We start from the raw sequence: 24,945 nt of genomic DNA on the forward strand, positions 1-24,945 counted from the left end.
TCTGGATCAGTTCTTGTTTTTGTACTAGGGATAGCGAACTCAGGTGCACTTTTCATTAGACAGGAATGGTCAGCCTGAAATTTGGGTCTTATCAAGCTGGGGGAAAAATGATGCTTAAACACTTCTAGGCAGTGTGGAGAGATGGTGACAACACGTGGACTTGCTTCTAACTGATGAAAGGAATGATTTTATTTACGCCAGTATGACTGGAAATGTTTGTTTAGCTGGAACAATTATGTTTATCTGATAGATTTATTAATTATCAGCACAGTAGTATTGCCCAGAGCAAAGCGTACCTGTTACTGTTTACTGTAAGGCACCGTTTCCTTTAAAGCTTTTCTAAACTGTAACTGTTTTGGCTGATTTTTTTAATTATTATTATTATTATTTTTTTTTATGGTAAGACTCAGGCTTTGAATCTTTCTCTTTTCCTTCTAGTTTAAAGTTTAACAAAATTCAGTAGTTTCTGAATACAAGATTTGGGGAAAATGTATTGCTTTAAATTACTTTCTGTAAATAAAATAAATCCAGAAATTGTTTCCTGAGAAGTTTTAGTGCTGTTAGTGCACTGAAGTTTTTGAGGCTTTACATTTAAAAGTATCCCCATTATACTGAGGAAATGCCTTATGCTGTCTTGTGCTCCTGAGTTTGCCCTGAGGCTGTTGATACCTGTTGGAGACCTCAGATTCAGGAGCTGTGTTTTCAAAAATTTGTGTCTGTACATGCTCAGGGAGGTTTTGAGTGGGGTCTCTCTGTGCTTACTCCTGGCTGCAGGAGGCTCACAGAAGCTGAGGAGGGGCACTGTGCTGCTGATCTCCAGCAGGAAGGAAAAAAACAGGAGGAGCAATCTTGGTCAAATGGGGATAGGCTGGGAAAGACGTATGGAGGAGCAGGGAAAAGAAGACAAAAAAAAAAAAAAAAAAACACAAAAGAAGGAGTAGAAAAAAATAAGAGTGTATGCACTAACTTGGGGAGCAGAGTTAGGAGATGGAAAGTAGCCATGGAGGAGCCCAGGGGACAGTCAGGTATCTGGGGAGGAGGAAGAGGGAACAGGAGGAAAAGGAAGTGAAGGAGAAAATGTCAGCCTGCAGGGACTTTGGGCTGCAACAGATGAGAAGGGACAGGCTGCTGTGCAAGCTTAGGGGGCTGTTGGAGAGAAGCAGAGAAAGCAAAGAACAAGAAATCACAACGGGAAATAAAAATAAAAAGAAAAAAAAAAAAAAAGAAGAAGAAAAAAAGGAGGAGAACATGGGGTGAGGATAGATAAGAGAAGGAGACAGGCTAGGGACATGGTGGCCATTTCTCTCCAGAATCTAGAGTTCTGAGCTGATGCAGATTATTCATTATTCAGGTGGGCACGCTCTGAAGTATGTTTAGACATTGCCTCATTTGCTGCAAAGCTGAAAGATGTATTGTAAATGAAGCAGAGGATTGCAGTGGGGAAAGCAAGATATTACACTTAAGGCAGCTGAAAGCTACTCTGGAGGACTGGTTTCTCTCCTCAGTTTCCTCCACAGAATTTCTGACTGATGCAGATTAAAAACAAACTTCACAAATGGCCAGTAACAACAGGCTCCTCATTTTATGCATGTCTGCTATGAAGTAGGCTGGGAGGCCATTGCAAGGAGACTTTGAAACAGAGTGAAGGACTGGAAACTGAGTAATATGCTTCCTGTGTGCCTTAGGTTGTGTTACTAAAATTAATGGGAAGTTTGTGCCTTCTTTCTTCCGACTCTCATTTTCCCACCTGCGGAATACAGATAATGTTGCAACCTCACCTTAGAGGAACACAGCGAGGGTAAATTTCACAGTCACAAGAAACTTGGATATTATGGGGAGACTCTGTCAGAGATGCTTAGGAGAAAATTAATCATTTTACATTCTGTGCACAGTTTTGGTAGTGTGGGATAAATGAACCTTGAGGCTGTGCGCTGCTTATACAGAATACAAAAGGATATTAAGCAGGTCTTTTTAAACATCAAAGCAAGAGTCCAATAGAAGAAAGTAGCATGTGGCAATGTAATTAAAGGTTGTTGTAATGTATGAGTGCAACAGGGCTGGAGCATGATGTTCAGATAACACGAGCTCTGGTATTTCCAAGCTTCTGAGTATTTGACTTTCCAACCAAGCATTTGACTTTCCAACCAAACTTAGGTTGGAAAGTCAAGCATTTATAACCTGGCATTTTAAAGCAAAAGCTTAGAAATTTCTTTTATATTTTTGGCAGCTGAAAGCAGCTCAGAGGTTTGTCCTTTCAGATTTTTTTATTTTACTTTATTTTTTTTCAAATACAATTTGCAGAGAGGATCTTAATGAGTTAGAGTACAGTTCCCTAAAAAGGAATATGGCAGAGCATTAAGGAGACACCTCCTCCCACCTGTGGAGTTCTCATGGACCCTGTGAAGGTCATCTTTGTCCAGTGTTTTATGTTTGGCCTGAAATATTGCACATCACCTCCAGCTCAAAGTGTGAGACCCTATATCCTGTCACTAGGGCAAGTGACATGGGACTTGCAGTGAGAGAACGCGTCAGTCAGTTGACCAGCTGGGGCTGTTTTCTCAGTAGTCATTTGTCTTTGAAACATGAATCGGTAGTGACACTCCTCAGATGTTAAAAGCAGATTAGACCACAGCTGATCATAGTATGACTGCAGGCTGCTTGGAGTGTCTCTGGCACTATTATATATATATTTAATCTCTCTAAGATGTAATAATGCTTTCTGAGAAGTGAGGAATGAAGATAAAAAGACAAAATCTACTAATACAGAGATGCCTTAAATGACTTAATTCAATGAAAGTAGAGGTGAGAATGTTATCTAAAAATAATGGTGAGATTTGGAATTTTTCCTGATCACAAACTTTTGGGGTAAAAAATAATTCATCTGTAATGTTTCTGAGGCAGTGGTTTTCTAAGAGAAAATTATTTACACTTTTAATCAGGTGAGCCTCATGCTAATTAATTTTCAGATGGCATTTGGTTAATGATATTTTACATTTTGTTCCTCCTTCCCTTACCCTTTCTGAAGGTTCTTTGACGTGTGACCAATTTGTGGAGTGTAAAGGACATGAAAATTAGCATCTTGATGCAGTAATCTGGAGCTGGGGAGGATCATATCTTAATAGGAACATCAAATCAGTGTGAAAGGTGCATGCGACACCAATGGGAAGACAGTTACTTGGATTACTGGTGCTTGATCTTGAAAAAAGACAAGTATTCTGGGCTGGCTTCACAGAAGAATGTAATTGGACTCTTTCTTTGAACATGAGTGGATTCATCATCCTAATTTATTCTGTGATCAAATGGTATGGTGAGGTGGGCATGATCAATGCCTTACAGCCTGTTGCAAGTATTCATTGTTGACCATGTATTTCTTTTTGTAGGTATGTGTTTGTCACCCTGTTTTATGATGAAAGATAGAAAATAAAGACAAATAACACAGCAGCGTACAAAAATGAAAAGGTGACTATTGCTTCATAGATGTTTAACCTATGTCTTTTAAGCGAAGTCACTTATTTACCCATTGTTTGGAGCAGTAACAACCACTCTTCTAGCATCTGCCCACCTAACACATGTAAAGGGAATAAGATCCAAAGCTGCTAGATTCATTGTCTGAATTGAGTGTATGGCTCGTGAAGGGTGGATGAAGGTTGGCCAGAGTGCCATCTGGCCCTGTCAGAGAAAGGAAGAAAAAGCAGCTAAAGGGGCTGGAAGCTCTTTACACTAAATAGACATTAATTAGCTAGTAATACCACCCAGGCACTGCTTTATGAGGCAATAATAACCTAGTTCCTGAGAGGAAAGAAGAAAAAGGCTAAATGCCAAGTGTTTTAACTCAACCACAAGAAACAGATCATTGCCCAGGAAATCAGTGTGACTGTACAGACATTACAAGTTTTGTTGTTGTTGTTTTGTTTTTAAGAGAAATTTTGGTGTGGTACAAGGTGAAAAAAGCATTTGGGATACAAGGTTGCATGCAGAAAGGAAAAGGAATGCTCATCTAGTGAAAGTTAGGAAAATATGAAGAGGTCACTTGCATTTGAATGTATTGTGCAGGAGCTGCCTAGTAATAGTGAACATTTAAAGGTTTAAAGGTTGGCGAAGGACAGAAAAATTCATGTTTCCCCAAAACTCTTGCACTGGAAAACTCCGCATCAGCTCTTAAATAGTCAAATAAGTCTGTCCTGGTGAGTTTTGATAGTAAAATGTGAATTAGTGTTCTGGTTCAGATTTAGTTTACAGGCTAAAGCCATAAGAGTAAAATGTGTGTGTTTTAACCACCTATTTGTGTACAACTAAACAAATGACTGTTCTATTGTTTAAAGTCCCAGATGAGGCTACATGAGTAGTGATTACTTTTAGTGAAGCCTTATTTGAATGATGGTATAGATCATATCTCACTTTCACTGTACACTCATGTAGTCCTTATAATAGAATTAGAACATAATGAAATGCAGTGTCTGTACTCAGCTCCATTTTCTTTTTCTTCTGTTGTCTAGATATTTTTACAAATAGCTTGTAAGGCATCATTCTTATTACCTTAAGATGGAACATGAAAAAGGTGCGCTTAAATCAGCTCTCCATCTCTTGCTAGGATAGTGATATTAAAAATGAAGGATGTTAGCGAAAGAAAGATGAGGACTAAAAGAAAAGGAAAAATGCTGTATAGAAAACTGAGAATGGTTAAGGGAAAGGTACATGTTGGTTAAATAGGAAAGTACTTTGAAGAATTAAAAAAAAATAAAATCATGTAATTGTAAGAATGTAGCAAAAAGATAATAAATTGTTTGAGTGAAAGCAAGTTTCCTCAGTAAGACTGAGCAGTAAAAATTGATGTCTGGTCCTGTATTTTGAAAACTCTCACTATTGTCAGTATAATGCAGTCACAGTAGCTAAAATCTTACAGTTGCTCCTATAAATTTTCCATTGTCCCCATTTCTGGAGACTTTCTTGACAAAGAAGGCACCTCTTAATTGTTCTATGCTATTGCACTCAGACATGGTGAATAGTGAATTTCAAGTACTTTATGCTCCTGATGTGAATATTTATTCTCTCCATATACTTCAATATTTTGGCCTTCTTCGTTGTTTCTGGAGATTTTCAGTTGGAAAAAAAAGGAGCAATTACTGCTTTCCTTTGGAATTCTACCTTGATGATAGGTGCCTGCAGTTCTGAGAAGAAATATTCATGCCCTTTCACATTCCTTAAAAAAACTTACTATGTAACAATGAAAATCCAAGAGAATTGTGGCATTACTTGAGTAATTTGTTTTCAAGCTTCATTTCTTGCCATCCAAATATTATTATTTTTTTTCATCCTGACAAATAGCAACGCTCTTAAAATGGTTGAATTTGGCTTACAAAAAGAAGTGTGTTTTCTCTGTGACATCTATATCTTCAAGATCAAGCCCTGCCTGAAAAGCTTGATTCTCTTATTTTCTTAATATAGACAATTCAGTAAAGAGATTCTCAAAAACAGGATAGTTATTTTTACTTTGTGGTACAGTCATTGTATATAAGAACAATCTGGAGACTGTAGAACTGTGGATAGAAATACTTCCCAGTGAAATTCGTACTCCTTCCAGATTGACAGCAAATAAAAATCTTGCTTAGTGCCTTGTGCTGCTTAGTAGCCTGTGGGATTTCAAAAGTTTCTTTAACGACACCTGATGCTGCTGGTATCTGTTACTATCTGGAAGCTAACTTAATTGTCCAGCTCTTACGTTTTTTCTAGAAAAATTTTTCCTTTTCCTTCAAGTGCTGCTTGTACAACAAGCTTGATCATATCCAGCTGTGGATACAGGGTATAGATGAATTTCTTAAATGGCATGTCATGAAACTGGAAATAAGACTTACGCCTAGACAAATGTTAATTCACAAGTTAGTCTCAAATCTCTCCAACCTTGTTAATTAATTCATGTCCACTTTCCCTGGGAATTGTATCTTGTAGTGATACTCATCCCTATCATAGCCAGGATGACGGATTCCTAGACATGTCTGAATCCAGTCAACTACACCTTGACCAAACTGCAGAATAAAAGAACACAGTTTAGAGAGAAAAGCAATGCTTAAAATCATGGGGGATGGAGAGGAATATTATTACCCAAATACTTCTTTCCAAAGACTGGCCCACAAAATGTTTTTGGTGTATCCTGAGTGTATCACACACAGACTGCGCATGTGAGGCTAAACCTGAGAACAGTCATTTTCAACTCAAGATCCAATTTTTTGGTTTTGCATGACCTTGGCCATGATGTTACCAATTTGGTGACAGCTCTGGGCGTGAGAAAATCATGGCATTTTGCTCTGACACCTGAAGATGCAGATACAGGACTAGGGAACTTGTTACCACATACCTTCCCTGCTGTATCAGGAGATGAACCACACCTCTACAGTTATTGCACCCACCAGACCTGAGGGAACTCTGCAAACAGTGAAAATGAGATGATTCTGAAAATTGTTAAAATGAACTTTTAGCAACTTGTACTGTCTGTTAAGTGATTGAATCCATGGAAGACCTTCTTTAATCACCACTTCCATTAATTAATAAGATTTTGATGTCACTACTGCCAAAGTTTAGCTTTATCTACAGAGAACTTGTGCTGTGTAGAAAAACATGTTTTTTACTTACTAAAATGTCTTCAACAGTCATTAGTATTTGGTACTTACACAACCTAGACACATCATCCTGACAACCCCTTTCCCAGGAATACTGAGCTTTAAGACATTGTCTTTTGCTTCTGCTCTTGTTGAGTGTAATTAGAAAGGGAAGAAACTAGAATTTGATTTTGATTTGCATGTGTATGACCTTATTTGTGCATGTGAGTGCAATGCAAATAGTCCTTATGTCTTCTTCCAGAATTAAGTCTCCAGCCTATGCTGTTGAGATGCTGAATTTCTAAGGGGTTTTAACAACAGCAGGCACATCTGAGGTGGTGGGTTTGTGTTTCTGCCCCTTCAGTATGTGATAGAAATAGAGTACATCCTGTACTGTATCCTGTAGGATGTTTTTTTCTCTTGACAGTACTTATTATCAAATAATTCTATTATTCAGGATATAGATCCCCAGAGTGGATGGGGTGGGATTTGAGCTTCCTCTTTTCCCACCCACCTGCCCCTGAGCCCTCAGAACAAGGGCTCTGAATGATTTTGTAGCATCTCAACTGAGATGCTGAGGATATTCACCCTGCTGACATTTTATTTTGGCAGACAGTAACATGCAAAATGTTCTTATGCACTGTGAGTCTACAAATTGGCATCTTAGAAAGATCTTGCTTCTAGACTGGCAAGCCACTTTCCAAAAGAGTCCAGTTCTCTTCTTCTTATATGACTTGAAGCAACAGAATATGCAGGTGCTTGAGAAAGGCACCTACCTACTGGATGTTGAGAAAGTCAACTGCCATATAGCTTGAAAACACTTACCAAATATTTCCAGTAGATAAGGCAAGGGAAATGAGTTTTCAAAGTGGAATTGAAGTTTTGGAGTGTGTTTAAAGGATGAAATTGATGTTGACAGACTACAGATAGCTGGGTGCCTCAGTTTTAAATTGTTTACCATAACAGCTATAAATCTGTTTTTGCTCCCTGGCTGACTGCCAAGGCCAAAGTAGAAAAGTTCTTTCTTTTTTCTTTTTTCTTTTTTTCTCTTTTCTCACTTCAACTTTTTTTTTTTTTCTTTTTTTCTTTTTTTCATTTGTTTCCATTCTTCTGGCTTGCTTAGTTTAGCCCCTGGAGTGAGAAGCAAAATCCATGCTGAGAAGTAAAGCAGCTGTATAGCATGAAAGACAGGGGATCGTATCAAGGCAGTCACTTCTTGTACAATTGTTTTATGTTTTGCTGGGTAAAAGAAAATGACATTGGATAATTCGATCTTTAGGGCCTACTGCTTTCCTGCAAATGTCGGGCATGTGGTAACTGTAACTGGCAAGAGATGGGTAGAGGAGAGAGTGGAGTTGATGATGCCACTGTGGGATATAAATGGCTTTCTGGAGTGGAAATAGCAGACCCAGGGCCCCCAGTGACGTTACAGACACTGGAAGAAGGGCTAGTTGGGTTTAGTAGTGTGATACAGGATGATTGACAGAAAGGGAGCCTGTATTCTTCTGGGCTTGCTTTAAGCAATCTGATAAATGTAGGATAAATATCCTCCAGCGTTATAAGGTTCGAGTCCAATAGATACTGGAAAAGAAGTGAACCTTGTTGTCTTAGGTAACATGTACGTATGTATTTGTGTATTCTTGTTCTTTATTTGTAAGAGTTGAAGTAAAAAAAAAATATCAATAAAACCCACCAACATCTAGGTCTTAGTTTTCTGAGCATTTCGCAGGAACAGCAAGCTTGTGTCCCTGTTCTCTGTCCCTGCCATAAGGATCAGCCATCTGTTTGGAGAGAAGACCAGTTCTTAATGTGTTCTCATTCAGTACTAAGCTTTATCAAAGCCAAGGCTAATAAGCTTTTAGAGCTTCAGGGCACGGGTATGATGCATAGTCCTGTACATATGTAACACATGCATTTAAATACATAGTGTGTCCAATCTTTCACACTAGGACACCTCATAATTTGAATTCAGACTGTATTTATTGATTTCCTATTCATATTCTTAAGTTCTGGCTTAACAGGCCTGCAACAAGAATAGAAAGGTAATATTGTAAAACAAACAAAATAAAACAAAACCAACAACAACAAAAACAAACAAACAAAAAGCTGCTCTAAATCATCACACAGAAGCACTACTTTGTCCGAATTGACTGTGTTACACTCCTAAAAGCTAAACCTTTGCCAACTTTCTCTAACTCTTTAGATATCTACATGTTTTAATTTCAGCTGTGCCTGGAAACTGAAAACACAAGTGTAAAAATACTATGCAGAAAAAGTTAGAGGCTAAGCACAGTCATGTGAAAATAGGTCGTTGTTTGAGGTTTGCAATTTAGTGTTTTGGACCCACAAAGTTCAGAGTATTTTGATGAGGCTGAGAGCAATATTTTGACATGAATATTCACTGGAATCTTGAACTAAAAGTGAGTTTTTTCACTAGGGCTGCTTGAAAAATATCTTGGTGATCTGTTTTTGCTTGGTGTAGTTGTGTGTGTGTCGGAGGTTTATTTCTATGGAAAATGTTGCTTTGTTGAAAAACTACTTGTGAATATGGCCTGGGTTTAACGTGCTCAGGCTGTGGAGAGACTCTCTAGTTTGTCTGGGAATTGCTGAGGATGAGGAAGCTCTTTTCCCAGGTTGGGTGTCTTGGCATTGCTGCCCTTGTTCTTCCATATCTTGGTTGCATGTTCTAGGTCCCTGACTGCAGGCTTATATGTCACAATTTAGAAGACACTGTCTGTTCTTGAAAAGCCTGATGAAGGTTATCTTGAGCAAGAGGAGAAAATCCTGACATCTGGAAAATATTCAAAGTGAGAGGGAGAAAAGTTGTCCCTGCTTGCCTGCTACCCCTCTGTGCTGGGAAAGGAGGACTAAAACCCACAGCTTTGTCTTGGGAGCTGAGACTGAGTGAGCATTTAGCAGTTTTGGCACAGAGGTGTGTGGTTGAGAGTGAAATACATGAAGAGTGGGGCCGTAGCACATAGCCTAGCTGCAGTTCCTGGCAGCGTTGATGCCCATGGGCAAGCAGACACAGATGGACCTGGCTAAATTATGCCAAGAGCTGAAATCAGAGAGCCAGAGGTGGCTTAGAGCCAGTATAACCCTGACTCCTAGATTCTTGTTTCTCTGCCAGGCCTCTAAAAGTGTAGCACAAAACCATATATGAAACTCCCATTACAAAGTTTTGTTCTTCATTATTTATCCCATAGCAGGAGTGTAAAGAGCTCTGTAATTTTGCTCTGCCTAGGATTATAGAAAGACCTGTGTGTTATTTTCATTAACTGAAGTTTTTTGTTTGTTTGTTTGTTTAAATCAATGGTAAACAAGTGAGGTTTGCTTGATGCTTAGCACTTGTGAAAATCAGGCCACTTATTTATGAACATTATTGCAAGCACCTTTTTCTAAAGGATTCCTATGTTTCAGTCTCCCTTCTCCCAAAACCACTAAAGGCAATTTAGCAGGAGTCACTACTTTGCTTTGTGGTAGCAAACATACCACTTAGGGCAGTTTCTAAGCTGTTTAGAAACCAAAGCTAGCCTGAATTTATTTGGATGGTGTCTCAGGATACCAAGCTGCTGTTGTGCTTTCCCTTTATCCAGCCTCAGGGCAAAACTGGGGATGTGACTTAATCGGGGTATACCTAATGTGCAAGCAGTGTGGCTGGCATGGCTTTGCAGTTACTAAAAATCAATTGTTTCTTTGTGTTAAACAAAAAGTTAAGATTGCAGAAAAAAAAAAAATGACATTTGAGCCAAAAAATAACCAATCTGTGTACTTTTCCTGAGAAATGTAAAAGTACACAGATTGGTTATTGAGAAAAGAAGTCAGATGTTTTGCTACCTGCTTGTTCTTAACATCTTTTTTTTTTTTTTTTTTTTTTTTAATTAAATTTCACATAGGAAGTTAAGGTGGTGCTTATATCCAGCAGCCAGTTCCTTAACAGTCTGTCATTTCAACTGAATATTGCATGATCTGTCTAGATCTCACTTTATTTTTTTAGGGTTAGTGCCACATCAGCCACTGCCTTTCTTTTGCCTCTCCTCCTCCAATCTCTCCCCCCACCCAGGATTTGTTCAACAATTGTCAGAGTAGACCAGCGAAAATTGTAAAGATTTAATTCAAGTCTGGAAATGGAAGAATACCTATTCAAAGAGGCTTGGATCAGCCTTCTTAAAACTGAGTGTCTTATATTCCCCTGAGATACTTTGGTGTCATGTGGTGGTGAGAGAAATAGGAGCCAAGTATTAAAACAAAACAAACAAACAAAAAAATCACCTAGATCACCCTAGGTCATGCTTTTTTTTTTTTTTTTTTTTTTTGGAAAAGCTTTCTTAAGTTATGTTTTGACGGTGATTCCAAGGTAAAGGAATCTAAGGAATCACTGTATTCTAATATGAATGTTAGAACATTCTGCCCTGCCCTGCCCTGCCCTCCTCTCTTAACATTTTGTTCTGGGATTTTTTTTATTCCTTAGTTAAGCAGCAATTCCCAGGACGCTCCTCTGGGTGTCAGTACAATTTCAGGTATAGCAGCATTGTGGTGTTCCACACCTTCATTCAAAGTATTTTACAGTGGACAGAGAAATACAGTAAATGCTAAGAGGTAAAAATTTAGATAGTGGTGAGACAAGATATGGAATGTTTAAAGGACAGACATGCCTGAGACACAATAAGGAATAGATCAGAGCTGTCTTCATTTTTGTAAGAAGCACCAGATTACAATCCTGCATGTTGGGCTGCTCATGAACAGCCTGAGGCAGCAGTTTATGTGCAGGTATAGACTGAGGCTGCAGGAAGAAGCTACAGAGACACCAGAAAAAATGCTATGCTGATCTTTGTCTTTAACAGAATTAGAAAAAAATTAGACTCTCCAGACTGTTGGTACAGGTTAACAGGGTATGTCTGAACAAATTTCTGCAAAATAATAAACAACTTGGATGGAATTTTTTAGATTTAGGGAGCATAGCTGGTCAGAATTTTCCTGCATGCAAGAGACAGTGTTGCCATTGCCTATTTATCATCATTGCATATGAGAAATATCTGAGAGAAAAGAATGACAGAAAAGCTGGAGTAATAGTAGAAGAAAGCCTTGTAGAGAGATTTATAAGATAGTTGAAAAAAATAGGTCAGAAAAGACCTCTGAAGGTCTAATGCACACCCCTGCTTGAAATAAGTCGTATTGTAGATGAAGATGTTCAGAGGCTGGTCTGGCTGAGTTCTGAATGTCTGCAAGGCTGGAGATTCAACAATCTCTTTGCACAACCCGTTTTCCTCTTTGGTCATCTGCATGATAACTTTTTTTTTTTTTTCCCTCCTACTTTCCAATTTTCCATGTTTCAACTTGTGACTGTTGTTTTTCATCCTGTTTTTCCTCCTCCTTCTTACTTCAAGAATGCTCTGGTTTCTTTATACCTTCCCATTAGATAGCTGAGGGCATCAATAAGATTTCCCCCGAGCCTTCTCTTCGTTTACTGAATGACTCTAGCTCCCTCAGCCTCTCCTTGCCCTCACCATCTTTGTGATAATCACTCCAGTTTGTCAATGTCTGTCTTGCTTCTGGGAAACTCCAGACTCAGCACAATACACCTGCTGCAGTCTCACAAGTACTGACTAGAAGGGAAAAGTGCTTTCCATCTACCTTATGTCTATGCTCTTGTGAGTACAGCCCAGTATACAGTTGGCCTCCACTGTCATGAGATCACGCTGTTGATTGACATTCAATTTGTGGTCAGCTAACATCATACGCCCTTTTCTGAAAAGCTATTTTCCAGCTGGTAGCCCCTAGCCTGCCTTTTTTGCATGGGTTTGTTCCTTCCTAGGTGCAGGACTTTGAATCTGCCTTTGCTGGACTTGCTAACCCATTCTTCCAGCTTGTCAGGGTCGGAATTGGGCATGTGTAGGTTGAAAGGTGGGGAAGCTCTCAGTAATTCCTAGACTTGTATTTTCCATCAAGTGCCGTTGAAGAAAATAGTGTTGTCCAGGCTGAACACTGTATTTAACTCTCATTGTGCTTCTCCAAGTAGGAGATGCTGAGGGAGCAGGAAAGCAAGCAGTTCTGCTCTTCTGCCAGTAAAATACAAGGAACCATCTGCAGCAAGGGCTGCAGGAAACTTGCCAGTCCCAGAGGGATTGATGCAGAGTGGTGAATGAGGGCGTTTCTTTGCCTTTATTTGAAAAAATACTTAATTTGCTAAAACTTTTCTTTCATTACAACTGGAGAATATGTGAATAAATGCCACGGGGATGCCACTGTCAGTTCCAAAGAGATGTACGCAAAAAATGAGGAGGAGTGAATTTAATCTAAAAGCTCTTTCCCTTCGTTGCTCACAGGCAGGTATTGTCAGAGTGAATGAGAAAGTTTGCAGAAATACATTGCTTAAGCAGGGAAAAAGAGGAATGGTCATAAAACCCATCAGAAAGGCTGCACATGGATTGTTATTTGGCCTTTAAATTCTAAATGGCTGGTTTTAAATAGACCTGGTGCAGATGCTTTCTGCTACAGGTTTATTGATTAAAATAGCTGCTTTACATCAGCTCTGGGTTTGTTTCTCCAGAGGCTTTTGTCTTCATGAATAATGTACCCAGTTCCTGAAATTTTGTTAGAATTTGTCTGCTGGAGGCTGGCTGTGTTTCTCTATGTTCTTAAGCCTTGGTTGACTAGGCTCTAAATTGTGACAGTCCCTGCCCTGCCTTCCTTGGAAATGAATGTTCCCTCTTCCATCCCTCCAGTGCTGAATAAATCTTGTGCTTGCACATTGGAGAGCACACTGGGAAACAGCTGCAAGTGTTTGGCTGTTTGGGGAAGGTTTGCATGATGCTGAAGGCTGTCTTGGCTATACTGGGGATTAGAGTTTTGCCAGCAATTGATCCCAAGCCTGTAAGAGTGGAATGATTCCAGTGTGCTTTGGATCAGACCCTGAGCTCTGAAGCACAGTGCTGCTTTAGGTGGGCACATGTCATGCCGTCAGTACCATAAGTCTTCCAATTTCCTGGAAGCATCTCATGACTGTATGATTAGAAGGCTTTTTACATTGTATTCAGGCTTTTTTGTGCATTCTAAATATTTACTGGGAGAACTTTGTGCATTTCATGTACGAACAGAAAGTACTACTTTGCATAAGGAATGGTGGAGCAGGCGAAGTGCAGCTTCCACTGCAGACTGAGGCTTGCAAGGGCTGATATCTCTTCTGAGCAGAGCTTGCTACTCTGCAGCAGGAAGAGAACGCCCCTGCAGGACCTGTAGCAAAAAGAGGGGTACAAACAGCATGGAAAGAAAATGGAGGTGATAACATTCTTTCTGTCCTCCTCTCTTCTCATCCTCTTCCTTAGCATCACAGTAAAATTTGTCTAACTAGTCACTAAAGCAATAACTCTTAATAAAGCCAACACAGGGCAGGGGAGAAGTCAAGTTGCTACCTTTTTGTGAAAATATTAGAAACTGAGCTTCCCTTTCACACTTAAGTGTGTGAAAGTGCATTGCTGGTAAAAGAATGTCACAATTCTGAAAATGTAGCCAGCCATAGACATTCTATCCTCTTTACGCTCTTCTGGGAAGGATGGGGTGGTGGGGTGATGAGCCTAGAAGCTAATTTTGGCAGCACCGTTAATTTTCTGCAAGTTACATTTCCAGAAGGTAAGAACACAAGCAAGTAACTGTCAATATGAGAAAATAAGCAATTCTGTACTGAAATGGCTAAGATTAGGATATTGCAGTGCCTGACGCTTTTCCTGTTTTTTTTTTTTTTTTTTTTTTTTAATTTCTTTTTTTTTATTATTATTATTTTTTTAAGCAAATGGAAGTATTTTCTTGATTTCATTTGGCAAAGTGTACTTATCCAGGTGGGGGCAAACATCTTGACAGCATATTTGTTCTTCTGAAATATCTCTGACTTTTCTCTACTTTTTTAAGACATGGAAGTTGTGAGAATGATAACTTGACTCTTTATGACTGTAAAACAACTAAAATCATACTCAGAGGGCAGCTGCAAGAGGCTAGCTAGATGTTTTCTTTGTGGACATTAGCAGCTGAGAATCCACCCTTCTCAGGACACCCATTTGGTGACCATTGCTGCCACAGTATATCCCTCACACTTCTTAAAGAACTGAAAGAAAGATGTGTGACCGGAAATATGAGCATCCACCAGATTTTTTGCTGTCAGGCAAGCCCCCTGTGACTGTAGAGTGAGTGGATGTGGTTTAGAGCAGGTCATTAGGCTTTCTTTCTTTCCTTCCTCCCTGTCATAAGCATGGGGTAGCCCAAACAGTGCATAAAGTGCCCAGCACTATCAGCCTGGACTCTAAAAGGACTCAGCAGCCTCACTTCCTTATGCTATAGTTACAAGCAAGACTTCTCTTGGTGTAGTTAGGACAGTGCTTGAATGCTTTGGAAAAATCTCTCCTGCTTAAATGCATGGCCTGAAATTGTAGGAGAGTGTTGAAAGTCTGCTCTACTCTTTGCCAAAATGCTCTTTCTGTGAGTAGTGGAATAAAGGAAGCCTAGTTTATTGTGGTTCATCCTTCAGTATCACACATTGTGGAAGCTCTTGTTGAGGCTTTCCTGTGGCTGAGGTATTCAGAACCTCTCTTTGTGTCTTCACAGCTACCTCAGAAAGTTTGAGCTCATGTTATTGCATTTCCTTGTGAAAGCAATAATTGGGTCTCTGCCCCCTCTGTTAAAAATGGATTAAATCAGCCAACTGGCTCAAATTTTATTAGGTTGAGGCAGAGATATACACATAATCAGAACACCTTGGTGTGTGCATAGACCTTATTTTCTTAGGATACCAGCCTATGCAAAAGATGCTTGATGAAGCTTTACAAATGAAAACACTGCTAGTAGTGACAGTACTACCTGTTAGATTACTCACTGTTTAACCACTAAGTTCAAAGAATGCAAAAAAGGATCAGAAGTACATGGGATTAGCATTTTGTAAAATACATTCTAATTTTGGGCTCATTAAATGCACACAAACATTTTTCATTTCTCTCTTCAGTGTTTGTATGGAGATAGTCATGTTATTGCAATAGTATCTCTTCTTTATTTTTTAAGGGGCAAGTAACATCTGGTTTACCACACATAATGATGATCTAAATTATGGGATAATCCAACTGTTTAGTTTATTTTATTGTTTCACATAAAGACCTAAAAGGTGATGAAACTGTGCAATTAAGAAAAGAAACAAAGGAATAAATTCCTCTGATACTGTGGGATACTGTGTTTGGAAATGGGTCTAGTGTCAGGATAGGTGAACTAAGGACCCTGGCATGACTCCTGCATGTAAAAATATCTTTAAGAACCTAAGCATTACACCTTTTGATATGGCCCATTCTGCATGGTGTAACCTTTTAGGAAATTCTATGTCTTGAGTTTTGACCCTCATAAGGGCTTCTGCTGAGGGTTGGCTTGCTGATTAAAGCTGTGGGAGTCTGAGTGATGCCTACTAATCCTCTGGGTTACCTGCATTCGTACCATATTTCCAGAGACATGGCTGAAGTTGAAGGGCATAGCTGGTTTGGTTGGCAGCAGAGTGGGAAACATAGTTATGATGTGCAGCAGTAGTGCGAGGATTTAATGGGAGTAGGGATTAATTAATTCTGATCCATACAGATACATTGGCTTCTAGCACACTCAGAATCTTAATTAGGTAATCACATTTTTCCTTTCACAGTGACTGTTGCTCCAGCCATGCTGTAACTCTTTCATCTCTTTCTCTGCAATTTTATATTTTAAAAATAAAAATCTGCATACCTCATTAGGAAAGCTTCCTTTTTTTTTTTTTTTTTTTTCCTTCTTTCCATCCACATGTGTACATATCTGTTTCTGATGTCCTATGATCATTCAACCTTACCTTTCAAACCCCTATTATGGAATAAGATCAAGAATCCTTCCCCAGCTCCTCTGTTCCTCTAAATCCAGGATTTCCAACCCTTTGCTTTCCCTCTATCCCCCACTGACTCAGTTAAATATATATATTTTCTTTCCCCTTTTGTTCCTTGTGTACTTTATTTTCCCTTCTCTGGCTGATTTTCAGATGTCAGCTTTGACCTGTTTGTTGACAACTCTAACATTTTAAAATTTTTAGTAATTTGTTAGTTTTGTATATTGGTGCAGAATTAAATATATCTTGGAAAGGAAGCATGAGTTGTTCCATTCATTGCAGGAACAAACTTCTTGTTACCTGTGTGGGAAGACTTTATATGCAGTTGAAAATCATTGTCAGAGAGGCGCTGAGGCAATGATCCAATCCACTGTGTTGTCAAGCTGAGTCTCAATGACCAAGGCATATCCAGATTTGGCTGTACAATTAGCCCATTTTTTCTGAGCCAAGCTACTGCAGCAAAGGCAAAAATGAAGGGCCAATAATTTACACCTCTTTTGTTCTTTTTGTCATGTATGTTGGGCAATATGATGAGGAGTGAGTTCTTTAGTGAAGGGAACTGTGAAACAGATCCCTGAAATTTAGTGGGGACCTTCTGTTTATCAGCCAGAGCACTGAGATATCCCTCATGTTTTATAATGCCTTGCTCTTGGAGTATTGTCAGAGGTTTAAGAAGTTTACGTAGGGTATCCTCTAACTCTTGCGTTGGTGCTGTTGAGTTTATTTTTGAAGCACTTACATCTGTCCAGAGAGTGTTGTGTTTTTTTTGTTTGTTTTTTTTTTTTTTTCTTTTCTTTGTCCATTTCTGTTGCCTTTGTGAAAGCAGCATTGGCTTATTATTATTATTATGAATTCATTAATTATGAGTAGTAAGAGAAATGGCTTCCTTAGTAACTGCTATTTCCTCTGAGGCTATTATTTCTTACACCACCTCTAGCTGTGAGGTTTCCTCCCGGCTTGCACTTAATTATGGTCCCTTTGATAATCTCTGGGGGATCAGGACTTTCTCAACAGTAACATCAGCTATTTTTGACAGTAACAGTAGTAGGTAAGTTCTTTGCCATGTATCCAAAAGAAACTATTTTCTTGAGTGCTTAATAGTGAGATCATGGTCTTATGCACATAGTTCAATATGGCCACTCTGGTCTGCAGGACCTGCTGCTAGAGAAGGTCTTTGCATTTTTCTGCACATTTTTTTTGTTAGCTGTCTTCCAGTCCTTCCTTCTAAGTAAGCCCAGGAATAAAACCTTTCAATTCCTCCATATCCAATTCCCCACAGTACAATTTGAAACTTCTTTGTGACCTTTTCATGCCAAAGTTTGATTGGACTTTGTGTTTTGTTTTTTTTTTTTTTCTTCTTCTTTTTTTTTTTTTTTATATTTCAGGTCACCCGTCTCTTCAGAAGATCAAGGTAAGATCTGTTTTATGTATACAAATAACATTAAAAATGAGATTAATGACAGTTGTGTTGGGCAAAAATGACTTTATAAAAATGAAAGTTCAATGTTGCTCAAACATTCACACCTAGACATGAAGTATTTGTTCATTTAGTTGGGCCTGGCAGAAGCTAAGGCTATGCTGACTTATTTGTAAAATGAATCTTGCTCAAGCAACCCAAACCATTGGAAGTGTTTGCAATTTATACACATGACTGCATAGAGAACCTACGGAAAGTTATGTGTGGACTTAAAGAACGGTACATGGTTTTAGTGAAGATGAACTGATCTCTTATGGCTCACAGGACAGCACTTTTGTAACAGAGGAGAGAGGATTATGCTTTAAAGGCTTGAACCGAAGTTATCTTGGGTTACCTCAAAAATAAAATCAGTAGCAGGGTATGGAATTTAGCACAGCTAGGAGCTTCTACATTTAAAAATATAATTGTTTGAGTAGCGGTTCTTAGAGCTAAGTTGTACATATACCCCTTTAGAGGACATTAAAGTATGGTGGCACTGATACTGAAGTCCAGAGGCATGTTGCAAGTCAGGAGGGAATCACACTGGCAGAGTTGCACAAGGAATGGGGGAAAAAAAAAAAGAAGAGACTGAAACTGAGAGGGGAAAGTTCATTATGTAGCTCTGAATCTGTAATATTATTTTGGACTGCAAAAGAAATATTTTTTTTTATTATTATTTTTTTCTGGCATCCAAATTATATGCAGTTACAAAATCAGCAAAATTTCTGGACAATACAATAAGCATTATTGAAGAAAGATCCAGATGTGAAATAGCAAAGACAATTGCATATGAAGATGTAAGGGGAGTCTGAGCATGGAAATGTGTGGAGTGCTACACAAGTGAGCAATAAAAATACTAATTGAGGTTTTGTGGGACTCTAGAGATGCTACAGAGTGTAACTGATGTATGTTTGCTTGGAGTGGGAGGTTACTAGTTAGGTATTGACCTGCATTGTCCTTGGCCTCAACCGAGACCTTTTTAATCCAGTATAGTGGCTGTCAAACATACCATCATTAATATTTTTTTTTCTATCTCCCTGACATGTTATTTCTTAGTAAAGAAAGCTATAGAAATGGATAAAGAGGTTAGACCAAAGATCCACCTAGTCCATTCCTACTGCCTGATAGCGGTGGATCCCCTGACAAGATGCATGCAGTTTGACTTTGCTGCTCACTCTACTTCCAGTGATTTGCAGCACACTGACTTTGTGAGCAAAAGGTAGCTTTCTTATTTAATAGTTCATCTGTGTTTTATCATGACTATATCTTTTTAATACAAAGTACTAGAGATGTGTGAGATGTTAACAGTATTTACCATTTCCCTAGCCCTCAGAATAAATTTGAAAACATTATGGTTTATTATGCTGTTTCAAGATCAGGACTTAATCTTCTTAGTGGATAAGATTGTTAGTGATAGACTGCTCTTGCTTTTCCATTTCCCTTCTATTTATTCTATTGCTTCATTTTTATCTATTAATGGAGAAACAGACAGTGTAGAATGTATTTCCCACTATAACTTTAAACCTCAGTATTTTCTACTATCATAATGCATTCCTTCTTTCCAGTATTTTTATACTGTTCTATTCTTTCTCAAAATCTTCCTGTTTTCCATCTACCATCTGCTGCGAAGGGTCTGGCTTTTCAGGCTTGATAAACATCTCAGAGTAGCCTCCTCTTTCTCACTTTTCCCTTTCTGCTTTAAGAAACCTTTTCTGAAGTGCAGGATGAAAGGTCAGTGTCTCCTTGACCAATTACTGATGGCATAGTGCTAGTTATTCAAATTTTTATGTTTCATGACTGTGACATATCTGGCTAGATTTGTCAAACATTTAAATATGTAAGAATGTATCTCAAACACAAAAGATTTCCCATGCCCCAATGATTTTTTCAGAGAGGACCGATACCTTGGATTTCCTCTGCCCTGCTGTGCCACATGCGGACCATGGTAAATGAGTACAATACCAAAAGGAAAACATGACAGATGTGCTGTAGCACAAGCTGATTTGAGCCTAGGTGCTTCTCAGCCCATTTTAAACATAACTGAGAAAGCATTTCAAATTAGTCTTTGATCTGAAATCTATCTAAGCACAAAATGAGCTAATCCACGACAGAGCTGAAAATTTCTCTCTGACCTGTCTGCCTTTTAAAGTGTTTATGCACACTTCTACTGGCATATTTTTCTTGGAGTAGGGATCCAGGAATCAGTATTAGGACTTTTATTTTTATTAATAACCAGTACTCAACTGTCTGCTTATTCAACATGTTAAACATTTATAAGTTGATTTATAAGCCAGTATTGCTTTGGGGTATATAGCGGGTTAAAATCCAACCATAGAATAATCTACGTCAATGCCATCACGTTTTTCAGCTGTTTTTCCCTATTACGAGGCACCTTTCTAGTGCTGATTTACTGATGTGTTGGCCATAACCGAGAAAAGACACTTTCTCTGTTGTGTTGGATCTTTTACATTAACTTCCCATTTGGTTCCTGGTCTTCATTTTTTCTTCTTTAATCTTCGTGTTTTTTTTTTTTTTTTTTTTTTTTTTTTTTTTTTTTTTTTTCCCCTACCATTTCTGTGTTTTTCATTCCCATCATCCTTGTCTTCCTTTTCAAATGTCTCTTTCTCCTTGTCTACGATCTTCTGGTTGCATTGTGAATAGGTTCTTGCATTGTCCTCATCACTTTGGCTTCTCAATGTTCAGTGTTCAGCACCTGCTTCCCGTTTCTAGTTGTAAGCAGTAGTTTTAGCATCTGTAGTGTAGTAACAGAGTTGCTATCAGAATTAGCATCTTATGTGTCACTTCCATTAATCCCTGAAAGGACAACGCATTGTGCTGTATTGAGGAGAGGGTGAGGATAAAGCACCATCTGTCTGGGACTGGGCATCTATTGAACAATTGTAATAGTGCACAATGCTCCTTGTTGTGAACACGTGTTAAAGGCACCTTTATCAGCTACAAAACAGAACCACTTTAATTGCCACAGAAAGGGAAACAGTGCTAACAGAAAATCCCAAGCCTCAAAAGCAAACAAACAAAATCTCTCAAAGATTTTGAGAAGGTTTTTGTCTTTGTCTTTGGTACAGGTATTTAGGAAATGAGTATTTAAAGAATGAAATTCATCCATCTTCTTTGTTTTTAAACAAAACAAAGCACCAAAACACAAAAAGACCAGATAGAAAAGCTAACCCCAAATTCCCTAATTGTCTGACAAAATGGAACTAGCTAAGTGAAATTCAAAGCATAGTACTTTAGAGAGGAGCTTAGAGTGGAAGCCCACAAAACTGAGCTTTTTGCCTTTTCTTCTAGCAGATGAGCTTTATGTTGCATCAGCATAATTTCTAGCAAGCTCTGCTATGTTAAACTTAATATCTTTTTGCTGCATTACATTCCAAATTCATGAGGGAGTAGGGCACAAATGAGAAATTAAGGCAAGAGGCAAATATATTCAAAGGAGATATTTTGGAGACAGTCAGTTATTACATTGTCATAATATGACACAATGGGTGAAGATGAAGAGTGATTTTCTTTTTGAAAAGACAAACGGAGACACCCAAAGATCTCTCAGATTCTGTCAGGGAATGCTTTTATGATAGTCACCCAGTCTGGATATATTGTCCTAAGGAGGTATTTTTGCAGAGCTAGGGGTACATTAGAAGTAAAGTGGGGGTTAAATGGTGACCTTCAAATTAACAGTTTTTGAAGAATTTTCTACAGGAATTGCTTGGCATAGTTTCAAACTGGAAGCTTAGGGTTGGAGATACAAACCTCTAGATGCCCCTCTGGGAGAAGAGAGCTGCTGTATGAATTATAAGGAAGGGAGTGATCAAGTGTTTGTATAGAAGGTGGTGACAATTCCATTCCATACAGCAAAATGCTTTGCTGTCCAATACAAACTTCTCCCTTTGAGACAGGATGTGCTGTGCTTTATGGTGTGTACTCCAGTACTGTCTGCCCCATTAAGGAGAAGTCAGAACCCGTGAAAAAAGAAGAAGGCTGTAGGAGTCTCAGAAAAGAGCAAAAGAGCTGAGAACACTTACTGGCACATGGGGATTTCCTGTTCTCCCTGGAAGCCTTGGGAGGCTGGCCTTCGTGCTGTCAACATTCTTTCCTATTTTTGGAGTTACTGTTAGTCTTGCTAGTCGTAGTTTGCAAAAGAACAGTCTCCTCAGGAGTTTTTTGTATTTTTTAAAGTATTCTGCTATCTGAATAAAAGGAAGAGCAGAGAACTCCAGAGGAACCTAAACCTCTCAGTGCTGGTAGAATCATTTAAAAAAAAGAAAAAAAGAAAAAAAAAAAAAAGCACCTCTGTTTTATACACCGTGTTCCATCATTCCATCAAAAGAGAGTGATGGTTTTGCACAGCTCCAACTGAGAAGCTATATTCTTCAGAGTGATGTTGCAGCCATTTACCTAGCAACAAATTAAGATGTCTTGGAATGCTTTCACTGCGCAAATCAAAGACAGTGCTGTGGGGGGGCTCCTGACTGCAGGTATTTATTTTGATTAATTAGCCACTTTGGGAAGAAAGCCCTCCTGGACAGTGTTTTGAAAGTCTGTCTGTGGCCAGCTGAGCCAACAGTTGTGTGGGGATCTGCTCTGAATTTGTTCATTCACTTCTCAGCTCAGCAGAGGGTGGGATTGGTGTATAGCCATGGTACCTATGGCAAGAGAAAGTGTTCTGTCAAACCACTCCTCCAGGCATGAGGGAGATCCTCTTAGTCTGAAATCTTTAAAAGGTGCCCACACCCCAGCTCCTGTTATATCTAAGCAGGCTGAGGGATCAGTAGGCAGCTGGGAGGGAGAGATCTGGCAGATGTGGGCATCTGAATGACTTGCAGAGGAAAAACGGGAAATGTTTCTTTCCCATTGGCCACTATCTTTATCCCTTTCCTCTTAGAAGGAAGTAGGAGCAATGAAAGTGTTGTCTGGATCAGGGGCCTTGTTTTCAAGCAGAAGCCCTGAGTAACCTTGCAATGTACTTCACTCCTGGTTTTTGTTTCTGGTGGAGGCAGTGATGCTGGTTGTGGTCGGATAAACATGGTAACCTATTAATGTAAAAGAGGAAAACAATTCCCTCCACTCACTCAAGACCTCCTCCAGCAAATAAATGCTTGAATTGACTTTCAGATTATTTAGTCCTACTATGAAGACCTATTTGCTGAAGATGAGTTACTTAGATATTCCTAGGCAAAGGCACTGCAGACAGCCTTGCAGTGGCAAAAACCTGAAGGGATTGCTATAGGAGTGCCTAGGATAGGAATGATCCACCAAGTTAGGAAAGGGGGAGGGATAGCATGACTCACAGTGTTCCTTTTTTGTTATGCTTTCTTATTTTTAAATATAAAAATAAATCACTGCTTAATCATTTTACCTAGAACTCCCTTCCTGCCAAAGTAATACAACCCTACTGATAAAGTGGCTGCATTAGTCAGCCAAAGTCTCCCTGCCTGGTGTTCTTGCTTGATCAGAGACATTTTCTTCCACCACATCACTCCTGAAAATGACAGTAATTGTTCCTGTCTTGGCTTAAAAATAAAAATGGTGGATGGGAAAAAGGAAAAGAAAAGTCACAATGCCTGCCAGATAGTACTTAGTTTATCTGCAACTCTTTGTTTTTTTTTCTTGACCATTTATAAAGGAAGTCCTTTTTCCTTATGGTTATCCTTTCTCTTTGTAAAACTGATTGAAATGGTCTTGCAGGAAAAGTTCAGCATTAGTGTTTGAATACTTCCACTCCTAACTTTCAATTGCACTCTTAGCTCAGCACCAATGCCACATAAACAATTCAGGGTGGACTCTAATTGGCATCAAATTACCTTTAAACTAGTCTGACAGTGCAAATGGGACCTTAAAGACAGTTTGAGTGTAATTTACATCTGCTTGAAAGCCTCTTTATCCTTCCAGAGTTTTATGAAGGAACTTCTGTGTAAGCGAGAATTTGGCCTTTATTTTCCTTCATGAAGCCTGTGTGTGATTATTTTTTTTTTCTCTCTAAACAGTGTTTTGATACTGCATGTTGTTTAAATCTAAAATTCTTAAAAGGAAAAGGTTTTTAATGCATATTTATAACCACCTGAGTAATGGATGGTTTTTGCATGATACTTTTTTTTTTTTTTTTTTTTTAATTCCCAAACAGCTGCAGTTAAAACTGTGTCAGTTCTCTCCTTTGTATTTGCACAGGATGTGGTACTTTTGTAGCTAAAGGACAACCCAAAATGTTTAGAAAGACTTTCTAACTCTTTGTGCAATCCTAGAAATAAATGTTATTGAAGTATGACTTATTCAGGCGTCCAGCATGCTTCAAAGGTGTCTCTTAAACCACAGGAGACTGTATGCTTATGCACATGTTTTTCCTGTACAGATGGATTAGCTGGAGATGCTATGTGAAGGCCTTCATAATATTCCCCTTGCTGAATAGTTGTCAGACTTCTGTCTGGCTGCTGTTCAGCTGATGTGCTTTTGAGCTTTTGGTTGCAGCAGGTTGCTGCATTGTGTTTTCTTGGTCTCTTGGGAAGATTTTGAACTCTTGGGCTCTTCATATGGTTTTCTTTCATGGAAATAGTGCCTCACAGCACTGCTCTTGTGAGCTACCTAGACCAGTGCTGAAACTCTCAGATTCCCTAAGAAGCCTAAGCCTTTCCCAAAGCTGAAATCCTGTGGGGAAATCTTGTTTACCATCAGTTTCTTTTGGGTACTGCATAGTGGCAGCAAACAGATACGTTTTGTAAAGTTTCAAAATCAATCAATCCTTGCTGTAGTCAGCATGAGAAACACTGTGTCCTGTAGGCAAGAAATCACCAAATTGTATATATTTTTCCTGTCTTATTTCCATCATGGTTTTTAAACAGTCTTTAGGCTGAGGTGTACCTTCTTTAGGAAGTCAAGAAACCTTTGCCTCTTCCCATTCCCCATGCCACACTGGTAAGGAATAAACTTTTCAAAAGGGATAGTGAGAGGTTTTTTTTTTTTAATTATTTTTATTTTTAGTTATAAATACCTTTAAAAACTGATGTCTCTTT

At 38.8% G+C, this 24,945-nt stretch overlaps 1 protein-coding gene across 7 annotated transcripts in view; it reads left to right on the plus strand.

Moving 5' to 3' along the window:
- The window catches only part of DGKI (diacylglycerol kinase iota), a 217,091-nt gene that overhangs the window by 165,101 nt on the left and 27,045 nt on the right, over positions 1-24,945 (plus strand). For all 7 annotated transcript variants that reach the window (XR_011809784.1, XM_038168188.2, XM_027445238.3 and 4 more), the window contains one exon: positions 17,853-17,878. Coding sequence is in view for 6 of the 7 variants with exons in the window: in XM_038168188.2 (XP_038024116.2) it covers positions 17,853-17,878 (26 nt within the window). In the remaining variant the exon portion in view is untranslated. The remainder of the gene's footprint in view (positions 1-17,852; positions 17,879-24,945) is intronic.

This window comes from Anas platyrhynchos, chromosome 1 (assembly GCF_047663525.1).
Source record: "Anas platyrhynchos isolate ZD024472 breed Pekin duck chromosome 1, IASCAAS_PekinDuck_T2T, whole genome shotgun sequence".
NCBI classification, from domain to species: domain Eukaryota; kingdom Metazoa; phylum Chordata; class Aves; order Anseriformes; family Anatidae; genus Anas; species Anas platyrhynchos.